The sequence below is a fragment of the Protopterus annectens genome, chromosome 1.part1, assembly GCF_019279795.1.
Source record: "Protopterus annectens isolate FY-2018-M chromosome 1.part1, PAN1.0, whole genome shotgun sequence".
Classification (NCBI taxonomy): Eukaryota; Metazoa; Chordata; order Ceratodontiformes; family Protopteridae; genus Protopterus; species Protopterus annectens.
The window spans coordinates 650734259-650759413 of NC_056726.1; the positions used below are offsets into that span (position 1 = coordinate 650734259).

At 43.3% G+C, this 25155-nt stretch overlaps 1 protein-coding gene across 1 annotated transcript in view; it reads left to right on the forward strand.

Annotated features, from left to right (window-relative positions):
* The window catches only part of LOC122806732 (valosin containing protein), a 1741209-nt gene that overhangs the window by 478911 nt on the left and 1237143 nt on the right, over positions 1 to 25155 (forward strand). Inside the window, exon 6 of the mRNA XM_044077401.1 lies at positions 20458 to 20589. Coding sequence (XP_043933336.1) covers positions 20458 to 20589 — 132 coding nt within the window. The remainder of the gene's footprint in view (positions 1 to 20457; positions 20590 to 25155) is intronic.

Sequence of the window (25155 nt, forward strand, 5' to 3'; positions counted from 1 at the left end):
ATTGGAACCCCGGACCACTTCGGATTCTCAAGCAGAGTTCTAGGCCGACACAGCCATTTTCTTTAGACCCTACCGACAACCTTGCAGAAGAAGCCGGTGCTGCGGAAACACCTTCTGTTACAGAAGGTGTCTTCAGACAGACTACTCTCACCATAAAATCTTATGCTAAGCTTAAGACTCCTCAAACCAAAAAAGACTGCACATCAGTCTCCAGGTCAAGGCCCCATGCCTAAGAAACAGATGCTTAAAATGGCCGAAGATTTGATTTCTTTAATCAGGGGGTTCCCAACCCCCCCCCCCCCCGACAAAAGGCCTAGACAAGAGGAGGATTATGCCTCCTCTGACCAAGTGTCTGTTTCCTCAGGCTTCTCTGAGGAACAAGATTACTCCTTTCCCCCTTATGAAGATTCTGATGCTGAAGATTCCATTCCCTCAGCTTCTCCCCCTGAAGACTATTCCTTTGGGGAACCTTACATACCATGAGTGAACATTTCCACTGGGGAGGTCAGGACTACTCAGACTCACAGAAAAGGCTCAGAGTTTTTAACTCCCCCAGCACAGACCACTTGCTATCCCTCCAGTTTTAGACATTGTGGATGATTACTTAGAATCTAGTTTAAATCCAAATTCTCTGCCTCCTGCTCCAGCCAACCAGATAGATATTCTAGAGTGCCTGACTCTCTCAAATTCCTTTAGAAAAGCCCTGTTGCTGACCCAGAGACAATCTCCCAGGGTGCCAAAGGGGCTAAGGCTTCTATGGCTAAAAATCCTGTACCCTCTGAAAGGGACTCCACAGCACTAGATAGGTGGGGGAAGAAGGTTTACACCTCAGCTACTCTAGCTATGAGAGCACTAAATTGTCAATTTCACATGCTGAAATACCAGCAATTCCTAATGTCTCAAATAAAACAAAAGATGGGCACGCACCCTCAACAGTCTGAATTCAAGGAAATGCAGGATCTGTTGCATGCAGCTGAACAGGTGGGCAAACATACTTTACAATGTGGATTTCATTCCTTGGAAGCTTCCTGTAGAGCAGCTGTTACTGGGTCTGTTATACGTAGGCATGCTTGGTTAAAGGAACAAACTCTGCCTGATCATGTTAAAGCAAAGTTACTAGATGCACCCTTACAGCAGGATGTCTTATTCGGGGTTAAAGCAGAAGAGGTTTTAAAGAAAATGGAGGATAAGGCAAAATCTATGCAGACGGTCAGATTTCTTACAGGTACAACCCCCACGCTTCAGCAGAAATTGGCCAGCAAAAAATTGGTCCTTTCCATCTTCTGACAGACCACAGAGGGGTAAATACCGACGCCCAAGGGGCAGAGGACAAACAAATCCCTTACAAACCTCGCCAATGGGGCACTGCAACACAGAAGGGAGGAGAAGACAGGTCCCAAACTACTAGAAGACAAACACAATGACTTAAACCTCAAACTGCCAAGCAAAAATCTCTTGGCAGCTCCCTTCGGAGGAAAGTTAGCATTTTTTGCAGACAACTGGCGCATCGTCGCAAAGGACAAATGGGTCCTAGACATTATCTCACAAGGATACAGATTTCATTTCCACACTTTGCCAAGGATAACAGGAATGCCAAACTTGCCACAAAATCAATGGGCAGAGGCACAAAAACAAATTACAGCTCTCATGGACATGAGAGCCATTCAATTGGTACCTACACAGGAGCAAGGCCAAGGATTTTACTCAAGGCTCTTTCTAGTCCCCAGAAAGGGCAATGCTTGGAGACCCATTCTGGACCTTTCAATTCTAAACACCTTCTTGCAAGTACCCAAATTCAAGATGCTAACACTACAGCAGCAGCTCTTCATTTTGGGCAAGAAAGCTTGGCTAGTAATGTTGGACTTCAAGGAGGCATACCTGCATGTCCCTATCAGACAAAATTGCAGAAGATGCCTCCGTTTCATTGCAGGTTCAACCCATTACCAATTCTCTGCACTGCCCTTTGGCTTATCTACTGCACCTAGGGTCTTCACAAAATCCCTGGCACCAGTAATTGCATACTGCAGACAGAGGAATTCAAATATATCCATACCTGGACGACTGCCTCATCCAAGCAGAAAGCAAGGACATTCTCTTACAACATCTGACTTTTGTAAAACACCCAAGTTGCCTGGGGTACACAGTAAATGAAAAGAAATCAAAACTAGTGCCCTCACAAAATATGACATTCCCGGCTGCCAGCTTGAATACAACGGCCCAGATGGCTTAACTGATGCCAGACAAACAACTACAACTAACTCAATACTTCAAAATAATGGCAAGACCCAACTCCCTGCAAGAAAAATTCTGCAGGCCTTGGGCTTCATGGCATCTTGCATACTACTAATACCATTTGCAAAACTGCATGAGGAAATTACAGTGGTACCTGAAAAGCGTATGGACTCAACACAGCCACAGCTTGGAAATGATACCTCTCCTTCCATTCCCTGCCTTCAGGAGTTTCTGTGGTGGTCACAGGCATGTCACCTCAACAAGGGTCAGCCTTTCACCTTACCCCCAGCCAGGCAAACTATGACAACAGATGCATCGGACTATGCATGGGGGGGAGGGGGAGCACATGGCAGGACTGTGCGTTCAAGGCATATGGACTGCAGATCAAAGGAATCTGCACATCAATCAAAAAGAAATGCTAGCTGTACAGAATGCTCTGACAGCCTTCAAGGTCCTCTTACATCCAGGACAGCTTATAATAAGGACAGAACACTACAGTAATGTGGTACATAAACAAACAAGGAGGTACACACTCCTACCCTCTATGCAGGCAAGCAATGACCTTGTGGAACACAGCACTGGCTTACCAAGTTCAATTACAAGCTCAATTCCTGCCAGGAAAAAAGAACACATTAGCAGACCGAAGCAGAAACATCATGGATCCACAAGTATTTGCAGTGATGACTCAAAAATGGGGGCACCCAGACATAGACCTGTGTGCCAACCCCCAAAACTATCGGCTATCAAAATTTTGCACAAGGACATTTCACCATCAAGCTTGGAAAGTGGACACACACTCATTCAGTTGGAAAATGCTGACAGTATATGCTTTTCCTCCATTGCCCCTTCTCACAAAGGTGCTGCTGAAAGTCAGGATGGAGAGACCTCGAATGATACTCATTGCCCCGGACTGACCACGCCAGCACTTGTACCCACTACTAACGAACATGGCCCAGGGCCCACCATGGATTTTACCACAAATTCCTCATCTGCTCACACAGCAAGGCAGTCAGATTCTACACAGCCAGCTCAAAACCTTAAATTTGGCTGCATGGCAAATCACCTAAGCAACCAGCCAGCCCCTCTTTCACAAGCTGTTATAGATGTCATTCTGGAGGCCAGGAGGCCCAGCACCAGGAAATCCTACTCAGACAAATGGAAAAGATTTTGCACCTGGAACCAAGCTAAAGGCCAAAATGCCCTTCAGCCGGACATACCTCAGATTCTACAATATTTAACAGATGTTACACACAGGACTTTTTTTTCATATATTAAAATCCACGTCTCTGCTATTTCAGCTCACTACAACACTGATCCTCCCTTATTTTCACATCCACTTCTAAGGCAGTATCTCGGAGGGGCAAAAAACATTAGGCCTCCCAGGAGAGCGCCAACACCAACTTGGGATCTCAATTTTGTTCTGGAAAAACTTGCGCTGCCACCTTTTGAGCCAGCCTTCTCAGCTGACTTAAAGTTTATATCATGGAAGACTGCCCTGCTGCTAGCAATTACTTCAGCCAGAAGAGTCTCAGAGCTACAGGCACTAATGGCAGTAGAGCCTTTCCTCATTTTTCATCAAGACAGAGTTTCTCTTCGAACTAACCCCTCCTTTATGCCAAAGGTGGTATCCAGTGTGGCTCTAAATCAAACCATCCACTTACCCACCTTCTTTCCAAATCCACAGAACAAAGGAGAAAGACTCCTGCATTCCTTGGACATTCACAGGCAACTACGTTACTACTTGGATAAAACTAAGGCTTTCAGAAAATCTGACCAACTTTTTGTATCCTATGCTACAGCATCACAAGGAAAGGCCATCTCAAAACAGACCATTTCCAAATGGATAGGACATTGCATACATTTTTACTACACCCATCATGGAAAACCAGTTCCTGCTAGCATAAGGCCCCACTCCACCAGGGCAGCAGCTGCATCTACAGCCTTTCTTAGGGGGGTGCCAGCCAAGGATATTCTGGAAGCTGCAACTTGGAGTTCAGTACACACCTTCACCAAACACCATCACTTACCACTTTACTCCAAGACTAGAGCTGGCTTCGCCACTGTAGTTTTGCAGGGCCTTCTAGCCTCCTCTAACCCTGTTTGACTCCACCTCCCATCCTTAGCTTTGGGATTCTACCCAAGTGTGATGACTGCAGCAGGGTAGCACGATGAACATAGTATAGTTTTGTACCTACCATAAATGTAGATGTTTGAGTGTATACCCTACTGCAGTCCAGGTTACCCTCCCTCCATCCCCTCTGACCTAACTAAAACCTTTCAATACCTTAAAATCTGATACAACCTTTGTGGTGTATTTGCTTATAGCTGGGGGGATGTTTTGTTTGTGCTAAACTTTTATTATTGTTACTATCTACTGACCATCTTTTGGGGGGCACCTGACATCTGGGGCAAGAAAAACTGAAGAAAATGGTGTCTGATGCCTCTTGTATACCCCTGGCGCACTGACGTCAGGGAAGAAGCGACCGCAACCGACGCCGGACCAAGACTTTCGAATTCAGGCCGACTGCGGGACCGCCTGACAGGATAACCCAAGTGTGATGACTGCAGCAGGGTATACACTCTTAACATCTACATTTATGGTAAGTATAAAACTGTACTTTTCTATGCCTTCCCCCACTGCCTCTGCTCTCCAGAGTACTACTAAAAGTCAAACAGGACAAACCAAGGATGATTTTGATTGCTCCAGACTGGCCGTGCCAACACTGGTACCCCTTCCTACTCAATGTGTCATGGTTATTTCCATGGCACCTGCCTCAGACTCCTTCCCTGCTGTCTCAGCAGGTGAACCAGATTCTGCACCCTCGTCTTCCAACACTGAACCTTGCAGCCTGGCTGATACCATCCATCAGCAAACCTATGATGGATGTCATAGAGGCAAGGAGGCCTAGTACTAGAAAATCTTATGCTGAAAAATGGAAAAGATTCTGTGCCTGGAACAATCTCAAGGGATGAGCACAGCAGCACCTAATTTACCTCAGATTTTACAATACTTAACTGAGATGCTTTACAAGGGCCTGTTTTTTTCTTCCATTAAAATCCACGCCTCAGCCATTTCAGCTCATTATAAAACAGAACCTCCCCTCTTCTCTCATCCACTGCTCAAGCAGTACCTCAGAGGGGCCAAAAATTTGAGACCACCCAGGAGAGCTCCAACCCTAGCCTTGGACCTTAACTTTGTATTGGAGAAACTCACTATCTCTTTTTGAGCCACCTGCTACTGCAGACTTAACATTTCTTTCTTGGAAAACAGCTTTCCTTTTAGCAATCACTTCAGCTAGAAGGGTATTTGAATTACAGGCCCTTATGGCAGTGGAGCCTTTCATTATCTTTCATGCGGACAGGGTGTCACTCAGAACCAATCCGTCCTTCATGCCCAGGGTGGTATCCAGTGTGGCTCAATCAGTCCATTCATTTGCCAACCTTTCCCAATCCACAGAACAAAGGGCAGATACTGCATTCCTTGGATGTGCACAGACAACTTAGATTCTACTTGGACAGGACTAAACCTCAAAGAAAATCTGAACTTCTGGTAGCATTTGCTGCAGGGTCAGAGGGGAAGGCTATTTCAAAACCATTTCTAAATGGATAAGCCATTGCGTTCATTTCTGCTATAAATACCATGGAAAACCTATCCCCCAGGGGATAAGACTCCACCAGGGCGGTCTCTGCTTCTACAGCCTTTCTCAGAGGCGTTCCTACCAGGGACATCCTAGACGCTGCTACCTGGAGTTCTGTACATACTTTCACCAAGCATTCTCATTTGCCAATTTTCTCTAAATCCAGAGCTGGCTTTGCCACTGCAGTCTTGCAGGGCCTTATAGTTGCCCCTAATGCTCTCTAAACTTCTCCTCCCAACCATAGCTTTGGGAATCTACCTAAATGTAATGACTGCAACATTGAAACGAGCATAATAAAGTTGTGTACACTTACCATAAATGTAGATGTTAGTGTATTCACTGTTGCAGTCCTGGTTACCCTCCCTCCTGCCCCCTAACTTCTTTTGGCTATACCTCTACCCTTTACTATGCTTAAAAGCCTTTTTGGTGTATTTGCTTTGTTTGAGGTATATCTTTGTGTTTTTACATTTAATTGCTTCCCATTTGGTGGGCACCTGACATCTGGGGCAAGAAAAACTGATGTAATGGCGTCGGCTGCATGTTTTATATTCCCCTGACTACCTGAAGTCATGGAAGAAGGGACAGCAGCCGACGCAGGACCAAAGACACTGTTGATCAGGCAGACTGAGGGCAACCTGCAAGCAGATTATCCAAATGTAATGACTGCAACAGTGAATACACTCTTAACATCTACATTTATGGTAAGTGTACACAACTGTACTTTTTCAGGCCTACAGACTTGCATCTTAAACTGACGCCATCTTCTTCAAGGCCTAAAACTCTAACCATGTCTAGAAAACAGATGCCCAGACTGCATGGTCAAGCCTCTATGCCTAAAAAACAAATTATAAGAATGGCTGAAGACCTTATTACTTTAATCAGGGGAAGCCAACCTTCCCCCTCTGAGACCTAGGAGTGAATTTGCTTATGATGCTTCTGACCGGGATTCTGAAATGTCTGTTTCCTCTGACCAGGATTTACCATTATCTATGAGGATTCTGATGCAGAGGACTCTATTCCCTCTGCTTCTCCCCCAGAGTATCTTTCTTTTGGTGAAACCTTGCATACTCGTCGGGAGCATTTTTGCTGGGAAAGCCAGGATTATTCTGACTCTAAAAAGAGGCCTAGGGATTTTTTTACTCCTGCCCCAACACAGGCGTTTAGCTATCCCTCCTGTGCTAGGCATTGTTGATGCCTTTTTGGAATCTAGCTTGGCCCCTGACTCTCTACTTTCTGCTCCCAGAAAACCTGATGAGTATTGCAGGGTTCCTGACTTTCAAGTTCCTTTTTAAAAATCCTGCTGCGGATCCTGAAACCATTTCACAGGGACCAAAGAGCATGAAGGCTACTACTGCCAAAAGTCATACCCCCTCTGATAGACTCCAGGACCCTGGATAGATTAAGAAGGTACACACCTCTGCAACCTTGGCAATCAGGGCCTTAAATTGTCAGTTTCATATGTTAAAGCATATTGGATTACTTAAACAGAAAATGATGCTGATTCTTGATTGTGCTGAAAATAAGGATTTACAGGATTTAATGCGTTCTGTTGAACAGGTTGGAAAACATACTTTGCAATGTGGGTTTGATTCACTAGAGGCATGTTGCAGGGCTGCTGTCAATCTTTGCCAGTTCATGTTAAAACTAAATTGCTGGATGCTCCCTTAAATCAGGGCCACCTGTTTGACAACAAAGCAGAAGAAGTTCTTAAGATGGAGGAAAAAGCCAAATCTATGCAAACTGTTAAGGATTTCTTACAAGTACAGCCTCTAAGATTTAGTAGGCATTGGCCCTTTAAAAATTGGTCCTTTCCTGGCTTTTCCAGACCTTCTCAATTCAAACCCAGAACCAGCAGAACACCCAGGCTTCGGTCCCAGGGTATGCACAGAACTAAGCAGTGGGGGTCTCCCACTTCAAAATCAGGGAGTAGTAAGACCCCCCCCCCCCCCCCCCCATGGTGTTAAGCTGCCTCAGTGACTTAACTTTAAAACTTCCAATCACTTCTCAACTAACTCCACCTTTTGGGGAAAGATTGTTCTGCAAACAAAAAACTGGGAACTCATTACCCAGGACAAATGGGTTTTAAATAGTTTCCCATGGATACAGATTTCACTTGCACACATTACCAACCCCAAACGGTTGGCCAAATCTACCCCCAAATCAGTGGCAAAGGCTCAAAAGCAATTACTCTTAAGATTAAAGGCTATTCAAACTGTACCAGAGTAGGAAAAGGGACAAGGTTTCCACTCAAGACTTTTCCTGGTACCCAGAATAGACAACACTTGGCATCCTATCCTGGACCTTTCTATCCTAAACACCTTTTTGGCGATTCCAAAATTCAAGATGCTAACTGTTCAGTTGCTTCCCATGCTAGGCAAGGATGCCTGGTTGGCAACACTGGATTTAAAGGAAGCCTACCTGCACATCCCAATCGGGGAATCTTGCAGACGATACCTATGCTTCAAAGCAGGTTACATGCACTGTCAGTTCTCTGCAGTGCCCTTTGGCTTATCTACTCCACCCAGGGTATTCACAAAGTGCCTGGCTCCAGTCATTGCATTTTGCAGGCAAAGAAATATTCAAATATACACCCATACCTGGACGATTGTCTAATTCAGGCAGAAAGCTAGGACATACTTTTGAATCATCTGGCATTTGTACAAAAGGTGCTTGTCTGGGGTACACCATAAATGAAAAATCGCATCTGGTACTCTGTCTGCAAATTATATTCCTGGGAGCAAGCTTGAACACAACTTCCCAGATCTCTTTCCTCAAGCCAGAGAAACTAATTTCACAACTTCAAACTAATGGCCACAAAAACCCTGGTATCTGCCAGGTAAATACTGCAAGCCTTGGGGTTCATGGCTTCCTGCATTCTACTAATTCCATATGCAAAACTGTATATGAGGAAACTATAATGGTATCTAAAAAGCCTATGGTGTCAACATTCTCGGTGTCTAAAAGCAATGATTCCTATCATTCCTTGCCTACAGTTAGAGTTCCTTTGGTGGGCAAAGGCCTGCCACCAAAACAAAGGTCTAGCCATTCACTCTACCCCCTTCCGCCTAAACCCTAACAGACTCATCAGACTGCATGGGGGGGGGGGGGGAGCTCACCTGGCAGGGAAGTGCATTCAGGGCCAGTGGAACCCAAGTCAAATGCACCTGCATATCAATCAAAGAAATGTTAGCTGTACAGAATGCTCTGACAGCCTTCAAGGACCACATTCTTTCAGGACAATGGTAGACTGACAAACACCACTGTTATGTAGTACATAAACAAGCAGGGTGGTACCCATTCAGCCGTGGCTTTGTGGAACACAGCCTTGAGATACCAAGTGCATCTACAGGCTCAATTCCTACCAGGAAAGCTAAATACATTGGCAGGCGAACTAAGCAGAAATCTCATGGACTCACTAGTGGAAACTGGAACCAAAGACTTTCAACATGTTGATAAATGGGGGACCCCAGATATTGACCTGTTTTCCTCTCCCCCAGAACTACCTATTGGACAAATTCTGCACAAGGACTCCCACAAGCTTGGAAAGTGAATGCTCTGTCCTTCAGCTGGAAATATCTATCAGTTTATGCCTTCCCTCCTTTGCCTCTCCTCTCCAGAGTACTACTAAAGATGAAACCGGACAAAGGATGATACTGATTGCACCAGACTGGTCACGCCAATAGTGGTACCCCCTTTTTCACAGTGACACTGCTGGCTCCATGGCACCTGCCTCAGACCTCTACCCTGCTGTCACAGCAGGATAGCCAGATTCTACATTCTCAGCTTCAAACCCTGAACCTGGCAGCCTGGCTAATTGCCTAATCTCTCCGTTACCATCCCTCGGTAAACAAGTGTTGGATGTCATTTTGAAGGCAAGGAGGCCTTGTACTAGAAAATCTTATGCTGAAAAATGGAAATGATTCTGAGCCTGGAACCAAACTCTAGGGATGGGCACAACTGTGCCCAATTTACCTCAGATTCTGCAATATTTAACTGAGATGCTTCACAAGGGCCTTTCCTTTTCCTCCAAAATTCATGCCTCTGCCTTTCAGCTCATTACAACACAGAACCACCCCTCTTCTCTCATCCACTGCTCAAGCAATTCCTTAGAGGGGCTAAAAACTTAAGACCACCTGGGAGAACCCCAACTCCAGCCTGGGACCTTAACTTTGTATTGGAAAAACTCACTTCCTCCTTTTGAGCCAGCTGCAAGTGCAGAGTTAAAATTCCTTTCTTGGAAAACTGCCTTTTTAGCAATCACTTCAGCAAGAAGGGTATCTGAATTACAGGCCCTTATGGCAGTGGAGCCTTTCATCTTTCATGCGGACAGGGTGTCCCTCACGACCAATCCCTCCTTCATGCCCAAGGGTAGTATCCAGTGTGGCTCTTAATCCATTCATTTGCCAACCTTTTCTTATCCAGAGAACAAAGGGTAATGGATACTGCACTCCTTAAATGTACACAGACAACTTGGTTTTTATTTGGACAGGACTAAACCTCAAAGGAAATCTGAAATGCTGATGGCATTTGCTTCAGGGGCAGAGGGGAAGGCTATTTTTAAAGCAAACCATTTCTAAATGGATAGGCCATTGCATTAATTTCTGCTATAAGCACCATGGGAAACCTATCCCTCAGGGGATTGGACCACATTCAACCAGGGCTGCATCTACCACTACAGCCTTTTCTCTGAGTTGTCCCTACCAGGGACATCCTAGAAGCTGCTACCTGTAGTTCTGTACATACTTTCACCAAGCATTACCATTTGCCAATTTTCTCTAAATCCAGAGCTGGCTTTGCCACTGCAGTCTTGCAGGTCCTTACAGCTGGTCCTAATTCTATCTAAATTCCTCCTCCCACCCTTAGCTTTGGTAATCTACACAAATATGATGTCTGCATTAGTACAGTTGTGCACACTTAACATAAATGTAGATGTTAGAGTGTATTCCTTGTTGCAGCCCTGGTTACCCTCCCTCCAGTCCCCTGTCTTCTTTTGGCTATACCTCTATTATCCTTTACCATGCTTAAACGCTTTTTGGTGTATTTGCTTTTTTCTTGGAGGTATAACCTTGTTATATATAGATTTAATTGCTTCCCATTGGGGTGGGGCACCTGACATCTGGGGAAAGAAAAACTGATGTAACTGAGTCTGCTGCATGCTTTATACCCCTGACTACCTAACGTCACGGAAGAGGAGACTGCAACCGACGCAGGACCCAAGACTTTAATAATCAGGCTGACTGAAGGCTACTGCAAGCAGATAACCCAAATGTGATGACTGCAACAGTGAATAAACTTGAACATCTACATTTATGGTAAGTGTACACAACTGTACTTTTTTCAAACTGTGCCACAGGTGTAATTAATGGGTTAAAAGTACTCTTGCGAACTAAGGTTGCCTGGTGCATTCCATTCTCTTCCAGAAGTGTAAACAAATGCAATTTCCTAGAAAGTGTAAGCTCTTTCAAAATATTGATAACCAGTGGAGATTGAGTAAATCCTTGTGATTGGAAACTAAATGGCTTCTTAAACCAAACTTTAAGGTGTCTTGGGTCTTAATGTACCACAGTAAGAACTGCTCATTACCAGTTACAATATTAGCCCCTTTTGAGCCTTCATTGGTTTCAGGTGACTATACACGGGCCTAGCTGTTATTTCTGGAATTCCCTAAATTGGTGGACCCACGGTGAGACAAATGAACATCCACAATTCTGTCTGTCATTAAGAGTGTTTCCATCAACAAGTATATAGACTTGTGTGAGCAGCCTCACAAGAACCAAGTTCAGATGGTGAGTTTTGTACTACAAGAATGCCATTATCTGCTCTTATTTTTTTTTCATATAAATCCTGCGACATCAGTACCCCCTGGAGTGAAAACAGCCAAGTATTTGTCCAAACAAATGAACTGAAAGGTACCAAGCATAAGAAAAATGCCAGCCAAGTGAGGTGTAACCACAAGACGCCAGTTGAAAGAGCTCTGAAACTTCATCAGATTAAACATTTTCACCATTTCCTCTTATAACTTGTCCACTGCCTCCATGTGGCTAAAATGTTAATTACATGAATGAGAGCATTTCCTTTCAAACCAGGTAGCCTAAATGGCAGTTTAAAAATTCAATTAAAGTTAAATTATTTGCACATCTGAAATTACATGTACATGTTTTGTATAAAAAAATATCAACTGTTCTTTTCGAGGGTTAAAATATTTACGGAACTTTTATTTAGGCCTCTGTGGCTAGAGGCATTCAGTCCAATTTGCCAGTAGATGGCATGTCTGTCCCCTCTTAAATCTGGTACATTTCCAAAACCAAAACTTTTTATATTGCACAATTCTTAAAGTGCTTGCACAAGGTGTCACCCCTTTTCACAGCATATAAATGCCGATAATTGTTTTCACATTTGCATAGTCTTATCTACATAAAAGCAACACGTGGAGCACTGCAATAAATACATTACAATTTTGATGCTCCAGTCAAAACTGCCATTGGGGTAATAGTGGATATCATGCCACATTAATGTTCTGTGTAAGCTAGATCGATTTTTTTTTTTTTGTCTTGCATAGATATTTTGTAAGCTTGACAGTTTTCTTCATTATGGCTATCAAACAGAGCCTGTGGGTACACTCAGTACAAAAACATTGTTAAAAAGTTCACAATGTTCCAGAAATCTGATCTGTTCATAGACCAGGCTGGACAGTGTTGCCAGTTGCAGTTTCACTACGTTTTTCTGACGTTGGGCAAGAGCTTTTAAAATTAAGTAAATGTTTAAGTTGTGTTTTAAGTAGAGGATTCAAAACAACATGTACTATAATTCTTGTACAGTACCAGTTTTAATAAGGGGGGGTGACATACCAGGCTTGAAGCCAGGAGCTTCATTGGCAGATTGCCTAGGGGGATTGCCTTGGGTTAGAGGCATTTGGTTTATAAATGTTTCAATAAATATCTTTTTAACCCTTAAAGGCTATTATGATTTTACTGCCTTTTTATGCAAAGCATGCATGTGTGGTAATTTTTGACATGCATGTAATTTCACATAATTGAATTTAGTTTTTATTTGTGTTGGTTGTTTGAAAGGAAATGTTTTTGCAATTATGTAATTAACTGACCACATGGTGGCAGTGGACAAGTTTTATAAAAGAAAATTGAGTTTGTTAAAACTGAAGTTATGTTTTGTTTGGCAAAGCACATCTCAACTGTACAGATTTTCACAATGTCCAGATTTTTGGCTCATATTGTTTGGTCTGCCCTTATAAAAAAAACATTTTTTTGACATCACAAATCACTGGGATGATCTAAGGATTAAAGTCACAAATTATATGAATTTGAGTTTCAGATTTTTACCCTTCAGAAAATGCATGCTAACACCAAGTATTGTCCCTATTTTTGAGATTTTGTCTCCCTCAGTATGACGGACTTTGTCCAGATTTCTTGTGCCAAGAGGTATGTTGGAAAGTGCTCATTAAACTGGTGCTCTTGTGGCTTTACCTTTTTCTGGTGATCTACTTTTGCTTGGTACCTTCTACACACGTTTACTGAGGATACTAATAGAGGCAAGGAAAACTTGCTATTAGAATATCATATATAAACAAATGGGGAAATGTTTCTACTTATGCTAACAAAATAACCACTCTGGGCTAGTGTTTCTCTGGTTTTGCAATATTTCAGTTGCTGTCTTATGGCCTGTTACCCTGTAAACATTCATCTGGTAGCCATTAAAGCTCATCTGTGTGGATCCCCCTCTTTCAGTGCATTCTTTAGTAAATGTTTTTGAAAGCTGCGCTACATAGATAACTCCCAAGAAAACTGGTGGCAGTTACTTTGGATTTTAGTTTAAAAAGTAAACGCTCTGTTTGAACCAGCTCGGCTGGCTGACTTAAGGATCTTCACATGGAAAATACTCCTCTTACAAAGGACAGAGCAATCTGTAAAGCTAAGTTGCAAGCTCTTGTGGTGGGCCACCCTTATCCCATTTTCCAGAGAGATGGGGTTTCTTTAGGTATAAAATGATTACTTTTCAAAGTGGTATCAGTTTACATTAAGCCAAACTATCCATTTCCCTGTGTTTTCTTGAATAAAGGGATGTTCGTGTTACACTGCTGCAGTCATCACACTTGGGTTATCCTGCCATCAGGCGGTCCCGCAGTCGGCCAGAGTTCCAAAGTCTTGGTCCGGCATCGGTTGCTGTCTCTTCCCTGACAGTGTGCCAGGGGTATACAATATGTGTCCGATATGATTTTCTTCAGTCTTTCTTGCCGCGCAATGCTCGCGGCAGAAGCAGTTGGCAAGTGCCGGTCGGCAGACTCCTGAGATTTTCGAAGTTGAATTTCAGATCCGAAGTCTTCAATAAAGCTAAGTACCCCATTGGGGAAACTTTTTTCTTGCCTCAGACCGATGTCAGAAAAAGTTAATTGTATTTCTTGTGGGAAGCAAATACCTCATAAGGACTTCCACTCTTACTGTATTCCATGCCTAGGCCCTGATGACGATGTCACTAGTTGTCGGTTTTGTGCTAGATTTAACAAACACACTATAAAAAGACGTTTTGATTTTGCTTTGCACCACTTTGGCCGAAGGTTCAATTATACTATGCCATCGGATCAACCGACCGCAATTCCAAAAAAACGCAAAGACAAAGATAAAGACAGGCATCCGAGGTCCAAAACCGACGACGAAACCTCTTCTAAGCCAGTCGCCGGTTCTCAGTGAGTCTCTTTCGCATTCCCTGACATCCAGTACCACAGACAGCCTCCGACTCCCACGTGGAGACAACTAGGCCTCTGGAAACTCAAGGTATTGGGCCTGCGGAAACTAATCCCTCAGATGGGTCCAGAGCCGCTGAGCAGGCACTGGCTTCTGAGGGTGTTTTCAGACCTTCACAACTTACCATTAAAACAGCCAAGACAAAGGTACCATTAAAGACAAAGAAACCAGTACAGCATTCTCCCGGACAGTCCTCCATGCCTAAGAAACAGATGCTTAAAATGGCCGAAGACCTCATTGCTTTAATCAGGGGTTCCCATCCCCCTCCTGAGAAAAGGCCTAGGCAGGATACAGACTGACTCTGATCAGGTTTCCATTTCCTCTGATTCCTCTTCAGACCCAGGGATACTCTTTACCCCCCTATGAGGACTCTGATGCCGAGCAATCTATCCCTTCAGCCTCTCCTCCTGAGGATTACTCTTTTGGGGAAACTACATACCATGAGGGAACATTTCCATTGGGAAAGTCAGGAATACTCAGAATCCAAGAAAAGGCTCAGGGATTTCCTCTTATTGCCTCAGCACAGGCCCCCTGGCTATTCCGCCTGTGCTAGACATTGTGGATGTGTTCTCTGAATCCAGCTTATCTCCTGACTCTTTGCCCCCTGCTCCAGCCAAGCCAGATAGGTATTAGTCCCCGACTCTCAAGTTTCTTTACAAAAACCCTTCTGCTGATCCAGAAACTATTTCCCAGGGTCCAAAAGGAGTTAAGTCTTCCATTGCAAAAAATCCAGTAGCCTCTGACAGATTCCAGAGCTTTGGATAGATGGGGGAAGAAAGTACACACGTCTGCAACTTTAGCAGTAAGAGCTTTAAATTGCCAGTTTCACATGCTTAAGTACCAACAATATTTAATGGCTCAGTTAAAACAGAAAATGCTTGCTAGCTCAGAAGCTCCTGATTGTAAAGAAATGCAGGATTTATTGCATGCAGTTGAACAGGTGGGAAAACATACTCTGCAATGTGGTTTTGGTTCTTTAGAGGCCTCTTCTAGAGCCGCAGTTAAAGATTGTTATTCGAAGACATGCTTGGTTAAAAGAACAGAGTTTACCTGAACATGTTAAAGCAAAGTTATTGGTGCTCCTTTACAACATGATACCTTGTCTGGTGTTAAGGCAGAAGAGGTGTTGAAGAAAATGGAGGATAAAGCTAAATCTATGCAAACAGTCAAGGATTTCTTACAGGTACAGCCACCTCTGTTTAGCAGAAATTGGCCAACAAAAAATTGGACCTTTCCAGTGTCAGGCCACAGAGGCAGATACAGACGCCCAAGAGGCAGATCTCAACCCCAAGTCTCAAACAGATGACAGTGGGGCACCTCAACCCCAAAAGGAGGTGAAGACAAGTCTCAACCTTACAGGAAACGGTCACAATGACTTTCCTTTGCGTACACCAAACACGTCCCTTCTGGAAGCCCCCTTAGGGGGAAAACTAGCACTGTTTTCTCAAAACTGGCAAACGATCACCCAAGACAAATGGGTCCTGAATATTGTCTCAAGGTTACAGATTCCACTTTCATAATTTACCAAAGCTAAAAGGAATGCAGATCTGCCACAAAATCAATGGGCAGAGGCACAAAAACAAATTTCAGCCCTCATGGACATGAGAGCTATACAAAAAGTACCACAGCAGGAACAAGGATTTTACTCAACTCTTCCTGGTCCCCAGAAAGGACAAAGCCTGGAGGCCTATACTGGACCTTTCAATTCTGAATACTTACCTGGCTATTCAGAAATTCAAAATGTTGACATTACAACAGCTTCTACCCATGCTGGGCAAGAAGGCTTAGCTTGTTACTCTGGACCTCAGAGGCATACCTGCATGTCCCTATCAGACAAAATTGCAGAAGATACCTCCGATTCAAAGCTGGTACAATGCACTACCAATTCTCTGCACTGCCTTTTGGCTTATCTACTGCACCCAGGGTCTTCACAAAGTGCCTGGCATCAGTAATTGCATTTTGCAGACAAAAAGGAATTCAAATATATCCATACCTGGACGACTGCCTCATTCAAGCAGAGGCAAAGGACATTCTTCTACAGCATGTGGCGTTTGTGAAAAAGTTGCTAATTTCTCTAGGGTACACAGTAAACAAAGTCAAAACTAGTGCCCTCACAACAGATTACATTCCTGGGTGCCAGCTTAAGTACAACGGCCCAGATGGCTTACCTCATGCTAGACAAACTAGTGCAACTAACTCAATATTCAACTACTGGCAAAGTCCCATCTCCCTGCAAGAAAAATTTTGCAGGCCCTGGGATTCATGGCATCCTGCATACTACTAATACCATATGCCAGACTGCATATGAGGAAATTACAATGGTACCTAAAGTGTTTGGACTCAACATTCTCAGTCTAGAAGCAGTAATTCCAATAATTCCCTGCCTACAACAGGAGTTCCGATGGTGGGCACAGGCATGTCACCTAAACAAGGGTCAGGCTTTTACCCAACCCACAGCCAGGCAAACTCTAACAGATGCTTCGGATTACTCCTGGGGAGCACACATGGCAGGAACATGCATTCAGGGCAAGTGGACCACAGACCAGATGCATCTTCACATAAATCGAAAAGAGATGGCTGTTCAAAATACCCTAACAGTTTTCAAGGACCTTCTACATCCAGGACCACTATTACTAAAGACATACAACACCACAGTAATGTGGTACATAAACAAGGGGGCAGTCATTCTTATCCCCTATGCAGGCAAGCCATGACCTTGTGGAACACAGCTCTAATGTACCAAGTTCACCTGCAAGCACAATTCCTGCCAGGAAAGAAAAATACTCTGGCAGACGACCTAAGCAGAAATATCATGGACCCTCACGAATGGAAATTGAATCCACAAGTCTTCAGCATGATAACACAAAAATGGGGATGCCCAGTCATAGATCTTTTTGCCTCCCCTCTGAATTGCCAACTACAAAAATTCTGCGCACGGACTTATCACAAACAAACATGGAAAGTGGATGCTCTTCTGTTCAGCTGGAAAAACCTAAAAGTCTATGCCTTCCCACTACTGCCTCTCCTTTCAAAGGTACTCCTAAAAGCCAGACAAGAAAAAACACATGATCCTGATTGCTCCAGACTGGCCACGCCAGCACTGGTACCCTATCCTATCTTAAGGAACTTGGCTCAGGGCCCACCATGGATTTTGCCCCAAATTCCACACCTTCTGACTCAAAACAATCAGATCCTGCACTGTCAGCTCAACCCTAAACCTGGCTGCATGGCAGGTACTTTAGTCAAACAGGCAACACCTCTCTCTAAAGCTGTTATGGATGTCATTTTGGAGGCCAGGAGGCCTAGCACCAGGAAAGCTTACTCAGAAAAATGGAAGCGATTCTGCGCCTGGAACCAGGCTCACAGCCTTGACCCTCTTGTTCCAAACATTCCTCAGATTTTACAATACTTAACTGAGATGCTGGACAGAGGCCTATCCTTTTCATCAATTAAGATTCACGCCTCTGCCATTTCTGCACATTACAACACGGATCCTCCTTTATTCTCTCATCCCTTGCTAAAGCAGTACCTCAAAGGGGCTAAAAACATAAGACCGCCCCGGAGAACACCAACTTGGTACCTCAATTTCGTTTTGAAAAAACTGACCCTACCACCTTTTGAGCCAGCCAATACAGCCGATCTAAAATTTTTATCATGGAAAACAGCTCTGCTCCTGGCAGTAACTTCAGCACGAAGAGTTTCAGAGCTACAGGCATTAATGGCAGTGAAACCTTTTATAATTTTTCATCAGGATAGGGTATCTTTAAGGACAAACCCTACCTTTATGCCAAAGGTGGTATCTAGTGTGGCTCTTAACCAAACCATCCATTTGTCTACTTTTTATCCAAACCCCCAAAATAGAAGGGAGAAGCTTCTGCATTCTTTGGACACAGGCAGCTACACTTCTACTTGGACAAAACAAAAGCTTTCAGGAAAACTGTTCAACTGTTTGTAGCATATGCTGCAGGATCACAAGGCAAGGCTATCTCAAAGCAGACTATATCCAAATGGATAGGACAGTGTATTTGGTACTGCTGCACACATCATGGAAAATCAGTCCCTAATAACATTTGGCCTCATTCCATCAGGGCAACAGCCACTTCAGCAGCCTTTCTCGGAGTACCTACCAAGGAAATTTTGGAGGCTGCAACTTGGAGTTCAGTGCACACCTTCACCAAGCATTACCACCTGCCTCTTTACTCTAAATCCAGAGCAGGATTTGCCACTGCAGTTCTGCAGGGCCTCTTGGCCAATCCTAACTCTTTATAGACCAGCCAACCAAGACTTAGCTTTGAGATTCAACCCAAGTGTGATGACTGCAGCAGTGTAACACGATGAACATAGTACAGTTTTGTACCTACCATAAATGTAGATGTTAGTGTTCACACTGCTGCAGTCCAGGTTACCCTCCCTCCATCCCCTCTGAGCTAGCTGGACTTATCTGTACCCTTCTATCCTATACAACCTTTGGGGTGTATTTGCTGGCAACTGAAGGTATTGTTTTTATTTTATATGTATATTTTTGATTAGCAATATGTATTGCCTACCCACTTGGGGGCACCTGACATCTGGGGCAAGAAAAACTGAAGAAAATGGTGTTGGATGCATATTATATACCCCTGGCGCACTGACGTCAGGGAAGAAGCGACAGCAACCGATGCCGGACCAAGACTTTGGAACTCTGGCCGACTGCGGGGACCGCCTGATGGCAGGATAACCCAAATGTGATGACTGCAGCAGTGTGAACACTCTAACATCTACATTTATGGTAGGTACAAAACTGTACTTCATATCTTAGTACCCAAGGTGACTGCACATCTATCTTGACAGAACAAAATCATAAGTTATGATCAGTTCATTTCACAAGGTAAGAAGCTGCGTCAAAGTAGTCTATTTGTAAGTGTTTTTTCTATTAGTTTTTGTTTCATCACAACAAAACTATTCCTGGTAGCGTCAAGACACATTCCATCAATGCCTTAGTTTCAACTATGCCTTTTTGGAAAGGGTGCTATGAAGCAGTGCTTTTTGGCCTTCTCCAATTTTTTAGAAAAAAAACTAACACTATTTCAAAGACCTGAGCCTTTTAAGATCAACCGCACCTTCTGGGACGTTAAGTATCGTAACAAACACCTTTCCTGTTTCTGGAATAGACTCATTTTGCACATCAAGTAGTGTACTTCCCTGGCGATCGTCAGAGGCATCTTGACAGTTGGGTGGATAACCACAAATGCATGTCTGGTATTGGTGTAAATGGCGTGATCTGTCTATAGAGCTCTTTTCTTAAGTACAAGGTTGATGCCAAGCATGGCTCTCCAGTCATTGTTTCAGTATTAACCTGTGAAACAGTTGCAGCAGAAGACCTGCACTTCTGTACAGAGAATGGGACTGGACCTGCTTTGGAAAATGTCCTGGTCCAAAAGCTTCATTGTTGAGTAGAAGCCTATGTCTTGTACTTTGCAGTATCCTGTCTCAACATTTGTTATGGCAGAATGTATCATACTTTCCAGACCATTCAGAGGATTTCTGTGTAATTTGTTTGCAAACAAATACTGAAACGAGTAACTTTATTTTTGTTTGAACTTTTTTTATAGTTTAAAACCAATGTGTTTGTTCTTCATGGTGACTTCAGAAGAATGGGGTGGGGGATGTTTCATTGTTCCTGTGTGCTAAAGCTCACTGTCGAATAAAGCAGTAGAAGATAAAATTTTAATAGTTACTTTTTATCATGAAGTATAAACATGTTTCTAATCTCTGTTCTGTGTCGCTTTAGGTCGCATGTGAATGTGGTTATATGATTGTAAAACTTATTTTTAAAACTGCATGCCTTCTAGGATGAAGAGGAATCCTTGAATGAAGTTGGTTATGATGACATTGGTGGTTGTCGAAAACAACTGGCACAGATAAAGGAGATGGTAGAGCTCCCTCTCCGGCATCCAGCTCTTTTCAAAGCTATTGGTGTAAAAGTAAGTACTTTTTGGATGGGCCCTTAAATGTACTGTTTGGGTGGGAAGTAATGGGTCTCTGGAATAAGTAGTATAATTTGACTGAAGAGACGGGAGCGAAGGATTTTGCTGAGGGCTGCTTCAATTTTGGTATAGTTTTGGGGTGTTTTACAGAGGTCTGTAAAGGTTATACCTTCCCTTAAATTTTTGTGTGTGAAAGTAGCCTCGCATGATTTCTAATTATAAACTGCTCCCCAGTTTAAGTCTACAGGATATTCAGAATGTCTGGAGACATTATGGATTTGGAGACCAAACCTTGGCAGTCACTGTTAAACTCTTCAGGATGAGTTTATGGACAACTGTTTATAGGTACGCAGAGGAGTTAAACCAGAACACAGGTATGGAGGAATGGAATCCTAAGCATAGCTAGATTCTTAGATTGTCAAAGGTAAAATGTCATATGAATAGGAAACTGCCTTAAGCTGTAGTGTTTTGGAAAAGTCTTGCGTGGTATACACTAGACAATCTTCTGTCAGTTTTGACTGCCCCCACTTCAGTGTTAAGTGCTTGCTTAGGAGAGCATAATGATGCATTACATGCAGCACACAGTATTCACTAGCAGAATGTTTAAAGTGCTGTGGCCTACAGATGAAATTGCAAGATTTACAAATGTGGTATATCATAAAAATGGACTCTAAAAATGGAAGGGTCTTAAAGCTGGTGTTGAGCAAATTGAATAGGTTTGAGACCATGAGATGTATGTGTTGATGGTGCAAGAAGCAGAAGTGAGTGCTGAAGGTGGTGATGGAACAGCACACTCATAGTGTAGTGACCCAACCCTGATTGTGGCATTGGTGATTTGAATCCGATTAATAGCTAAGGCTTATTGTGGAGCTGTGGAGTTGGCAGGGCAGGATGGGGAGTGAGCAATTTGCTGTCTTGCCCATCGGCAGACGGAGGTGCGTCAGTTAGCTCCCTTGCCACTTGGGTGAGAATATTTTGTATTGATACTAGTGGAGCAATGAAAATTCGAGCATGTGCTGCTGTTGTGTATACTTGAGACAGAATGCAGAGCCACTGCTGAGTAGCTTTCCCACCAGAACTAGTGGTTGGCTCACTTCCTACCCATGTGACTAGTGACTGGATCATTTAGGTTGATGAGGCACCTCAGGTGAGTGAATGGGTTTTTAGACCTTTTGCCTAGCCCAAGGATTCCTAACGGTCTCCCCATTGTTTGGGCTAATTGGATAAATGCTTGTGTGTGTGGGGGGGGGGGTGTATAGCGATGGAAATTTTGTAGAGGATGTTAACTCATCAATACAGGCAAAGTAGATAATGTACTGGTGCTTTCACATTAAGGAACCTTCTTAATGGATGCTATGGGTTTATTCTAATTTTCCAGTAGCTATTTTTTAAACCTCTTAAATTTCACTTATGGCATAAGCAATCATATGTTAATATAAATGAAAAACCATATTGACATTTTCAGTTGCAAATATACATCACTTATCTGTACAGTCATTCTGTCAAACATTGCATAGCTCATTCAGTTCCTGCCTTTCCGTAAACCTCATTCCTCCAAAACATTTTATTCTGCATGTATTCCCACAGTTCCCATTTTTTATGTAATTGGTTTCAGTTTTTTTCTAAAAATCCCATTTCCGGTCATTTTATCTGTTGCAATGTTTACTACTACTAGTACAGTTGGTTTAGACTTCCGTTTCCATTTTCTTGTAACTGCTTTTTTTGGCAGCCACCAGGATTAAACTTTGCAAGGCCTTTACTATGTCTAGGCAGTTCTGTATCACATCTCAGAATTTCTTTAGTTACACCAATTTGCTCACCCAGTATTTCTGACAGAGTAGCCTGTGTGGAATTTTTTAAAGTATGACAACTCATTACACACACTAAAAATGTTTCCAATTACCGCTTTCTTTCCGTCACACCTCCAGCATTTGCTGTCTGCATGATATGATAAAATTTGTTGGAGTCTGCTTGTGGTCTAGAAATACTTATGCAAATAGTTCCATGCAAAGACTTTAAGTCCCCATGTTTCATATTGGGGAGTCATATATGTTAAATATATATTAGTATCCCACATCTTGTCCTGGCTGCTGTGTCCCTGGTCCCAGCGGGTCATTGCAATCTCTCAACTTCCTCCCTGCATTAAGAATTTGAGAACCTACCTGCCTGGTCAATAAGGACTCCTATCAAATAAGTCCTACCATCTCATCTGCATCCCTAAGATACCTTTCGTCCTGTGCTCAAAGTCCCTCTTTCCAAAGGATTCAAGAAAGTACGTTTGACCCGACCCCCCCCCCCGACCAAACTGTGAACTGAATTGTTCTTTGACATAAAAATATGTAGTGTGTGTGTTAAGTCTCACTACTGAGCCAGGTTCCCAGCAGTCAGTCCCAGCTCTCCACCTAACTATTAACCCTTCTCTCCTTTGGATCTATTAATTGAGTTACTTTTTCTTGCTTTATTTCTACTTTGCCAGCTTGCTGTAATCAAGCTGTTGTCCACTAGGTGGCACCCTAAACTTGGCTTGTGTTGTATCCCTTATTCCCATCTCTAGTATTATATCCCTCACTACTTATTTTCTCTTTTTTTCTCCTCTTTTCTATTACTACCCCCTCTGTTAGCTATGTTCCCTTTCCCTTCACAGCTATCTCCTGTAACCTAACTATTGTAATGGTACTCCCCACTCACCTGGAATTACCTAGAGCTCAACAATCTGTAGCTTTCTGTTGGTCTCTGGGATATCATTTTTACTTACTCTACTTGCTCTAACCCGCTCCGCTCACTCCGCTCCACTAGATTCATAGATTAGTACTAGGCTAACTGCCCTTGCAAGCCATTTTTTAAGCCTAGTCAATTATCCCTTGAGACTCAAACCCTGCACCTCTTGTTCATAAGACAAACACCTTAATCATTAGGCCACCCTCCTAACTACCCTACCCCATTCCCACCCACCCCATTTCAATTAGTTATACCTATACACCACACCCATACATAGCCACTCCCACGTCAGTCACACCACTCCAGCCTATCACATCACACCTAATTACCCTACTTCCACCAAGGAACATCAGCCACACCTGTCCCTGCGCTAACAAATTATCCCAATCACCAAGCCAGCATATCTAAACCTTAACATGAATAAACCTCCCAAACCTGTATACATCTTACTATTTCTCTTGTGCTTAGCTATACTCTCACTGATGACCTGTATTACCAGCTACCAAATACAAGTTAATACACCCACATACTAAGGAAAACTACTAACAACCCCTTTCTCAACAAAAACCCTACCCCTGATAGACTCCAGGGCGCTGGATAGATGGGGTAAAAAGGTTTATACTTCAGCAATTTTGGCAATTGGAGCTCTAAACTGCCAATTTCATATGTTAAAATATCAGCAACATGTTAATGGACTGCTTAAACAGAAAATGATGATGATTCCTGACTGTGGAATATATAGACTTACAGGATTTAATGCATTCTGCTGAACAGGTTGGAAAACATACTTTGCAATGTGGTTTTGATTCTTTAGAAGCCTCTTGCAGGGCTGCTGTTACTGGGTCTGTGCTTAGAAGGTATGCTTGGCTTAAGGAGCAATCTTTGCCTGATCATGTTAAAGCTAAATTGTTGGATGCTCCTTTAAATCAGGACCGCCAGTTTGGCAACAAGGCTGTAGAAGTTCTTAAAAAGAAGATGGAAGATAAAGCTAAATCTAGATTTTTTGCAAGTTCAGCCTCCTAGATTTAGTAGGCGCTGGCCTTCGAAGAATTGGTCCTTTCCAGCCCCTTCCAGGTCTTCCCAAGCCAAACCCAGACACAGTAAAAACCCCAGGTTTCAGTCCTAGGGGACCCGCAGAACTAAGCAGTGAGGAGCCTCCACTTCCAAATCTGGGAATAACAAGGCACCCCATATGGTAAACTGTCTCAATGACTTCCTTTTAAATTTTCCATGCACTTTTCTTTTGACTGCCGCGTTGGGGGGGGGGGGGATTGCTCTTCATGCAAAGAACTTGGGAACTCATTACCCAGGACAAATGGTTCTTAAATGTAGTGACCCAGGGATACAGATTTCATTTCCACACATTGCCAATGCCATTTGGGTAGCCGGACCTACCCCCAAATCAGTCGGCAGAGGCTCAAAAACAAGTACGTTCTCTCAAGCATGGGGGTTATTCAACTGGTACCGGTTATTCAACTGGTACCAGAAGAGGAAAAGGGACAAGGTTTCTACTCCAGACTTTTTCTGGTACCCAGAAAAGACAAATCATGGCGTCCAATCCTGGACTTGTCTACTCTAAGCACCTTTCTGGAGAGTCCAAATTCAAGATGCTGACTCTTCAATTACTTCCTATGCTAGACAAAGATGCCTGGTTGGCAACACTAGATTTAAAAGAAGCATACCTGCACATCCCAATCAGGGAATCTTGCAGAAGATACTTACGCTTCAAAGCAGGCTACACGCACCATCAGTTCTCTGCACTGCCCTTTGGCTTATCTACTGCACCCAGGGTATTCACGAAGTGCCTAGCTCCAGTTATTGCATTTTGCAGGCAAAGAAGTATTC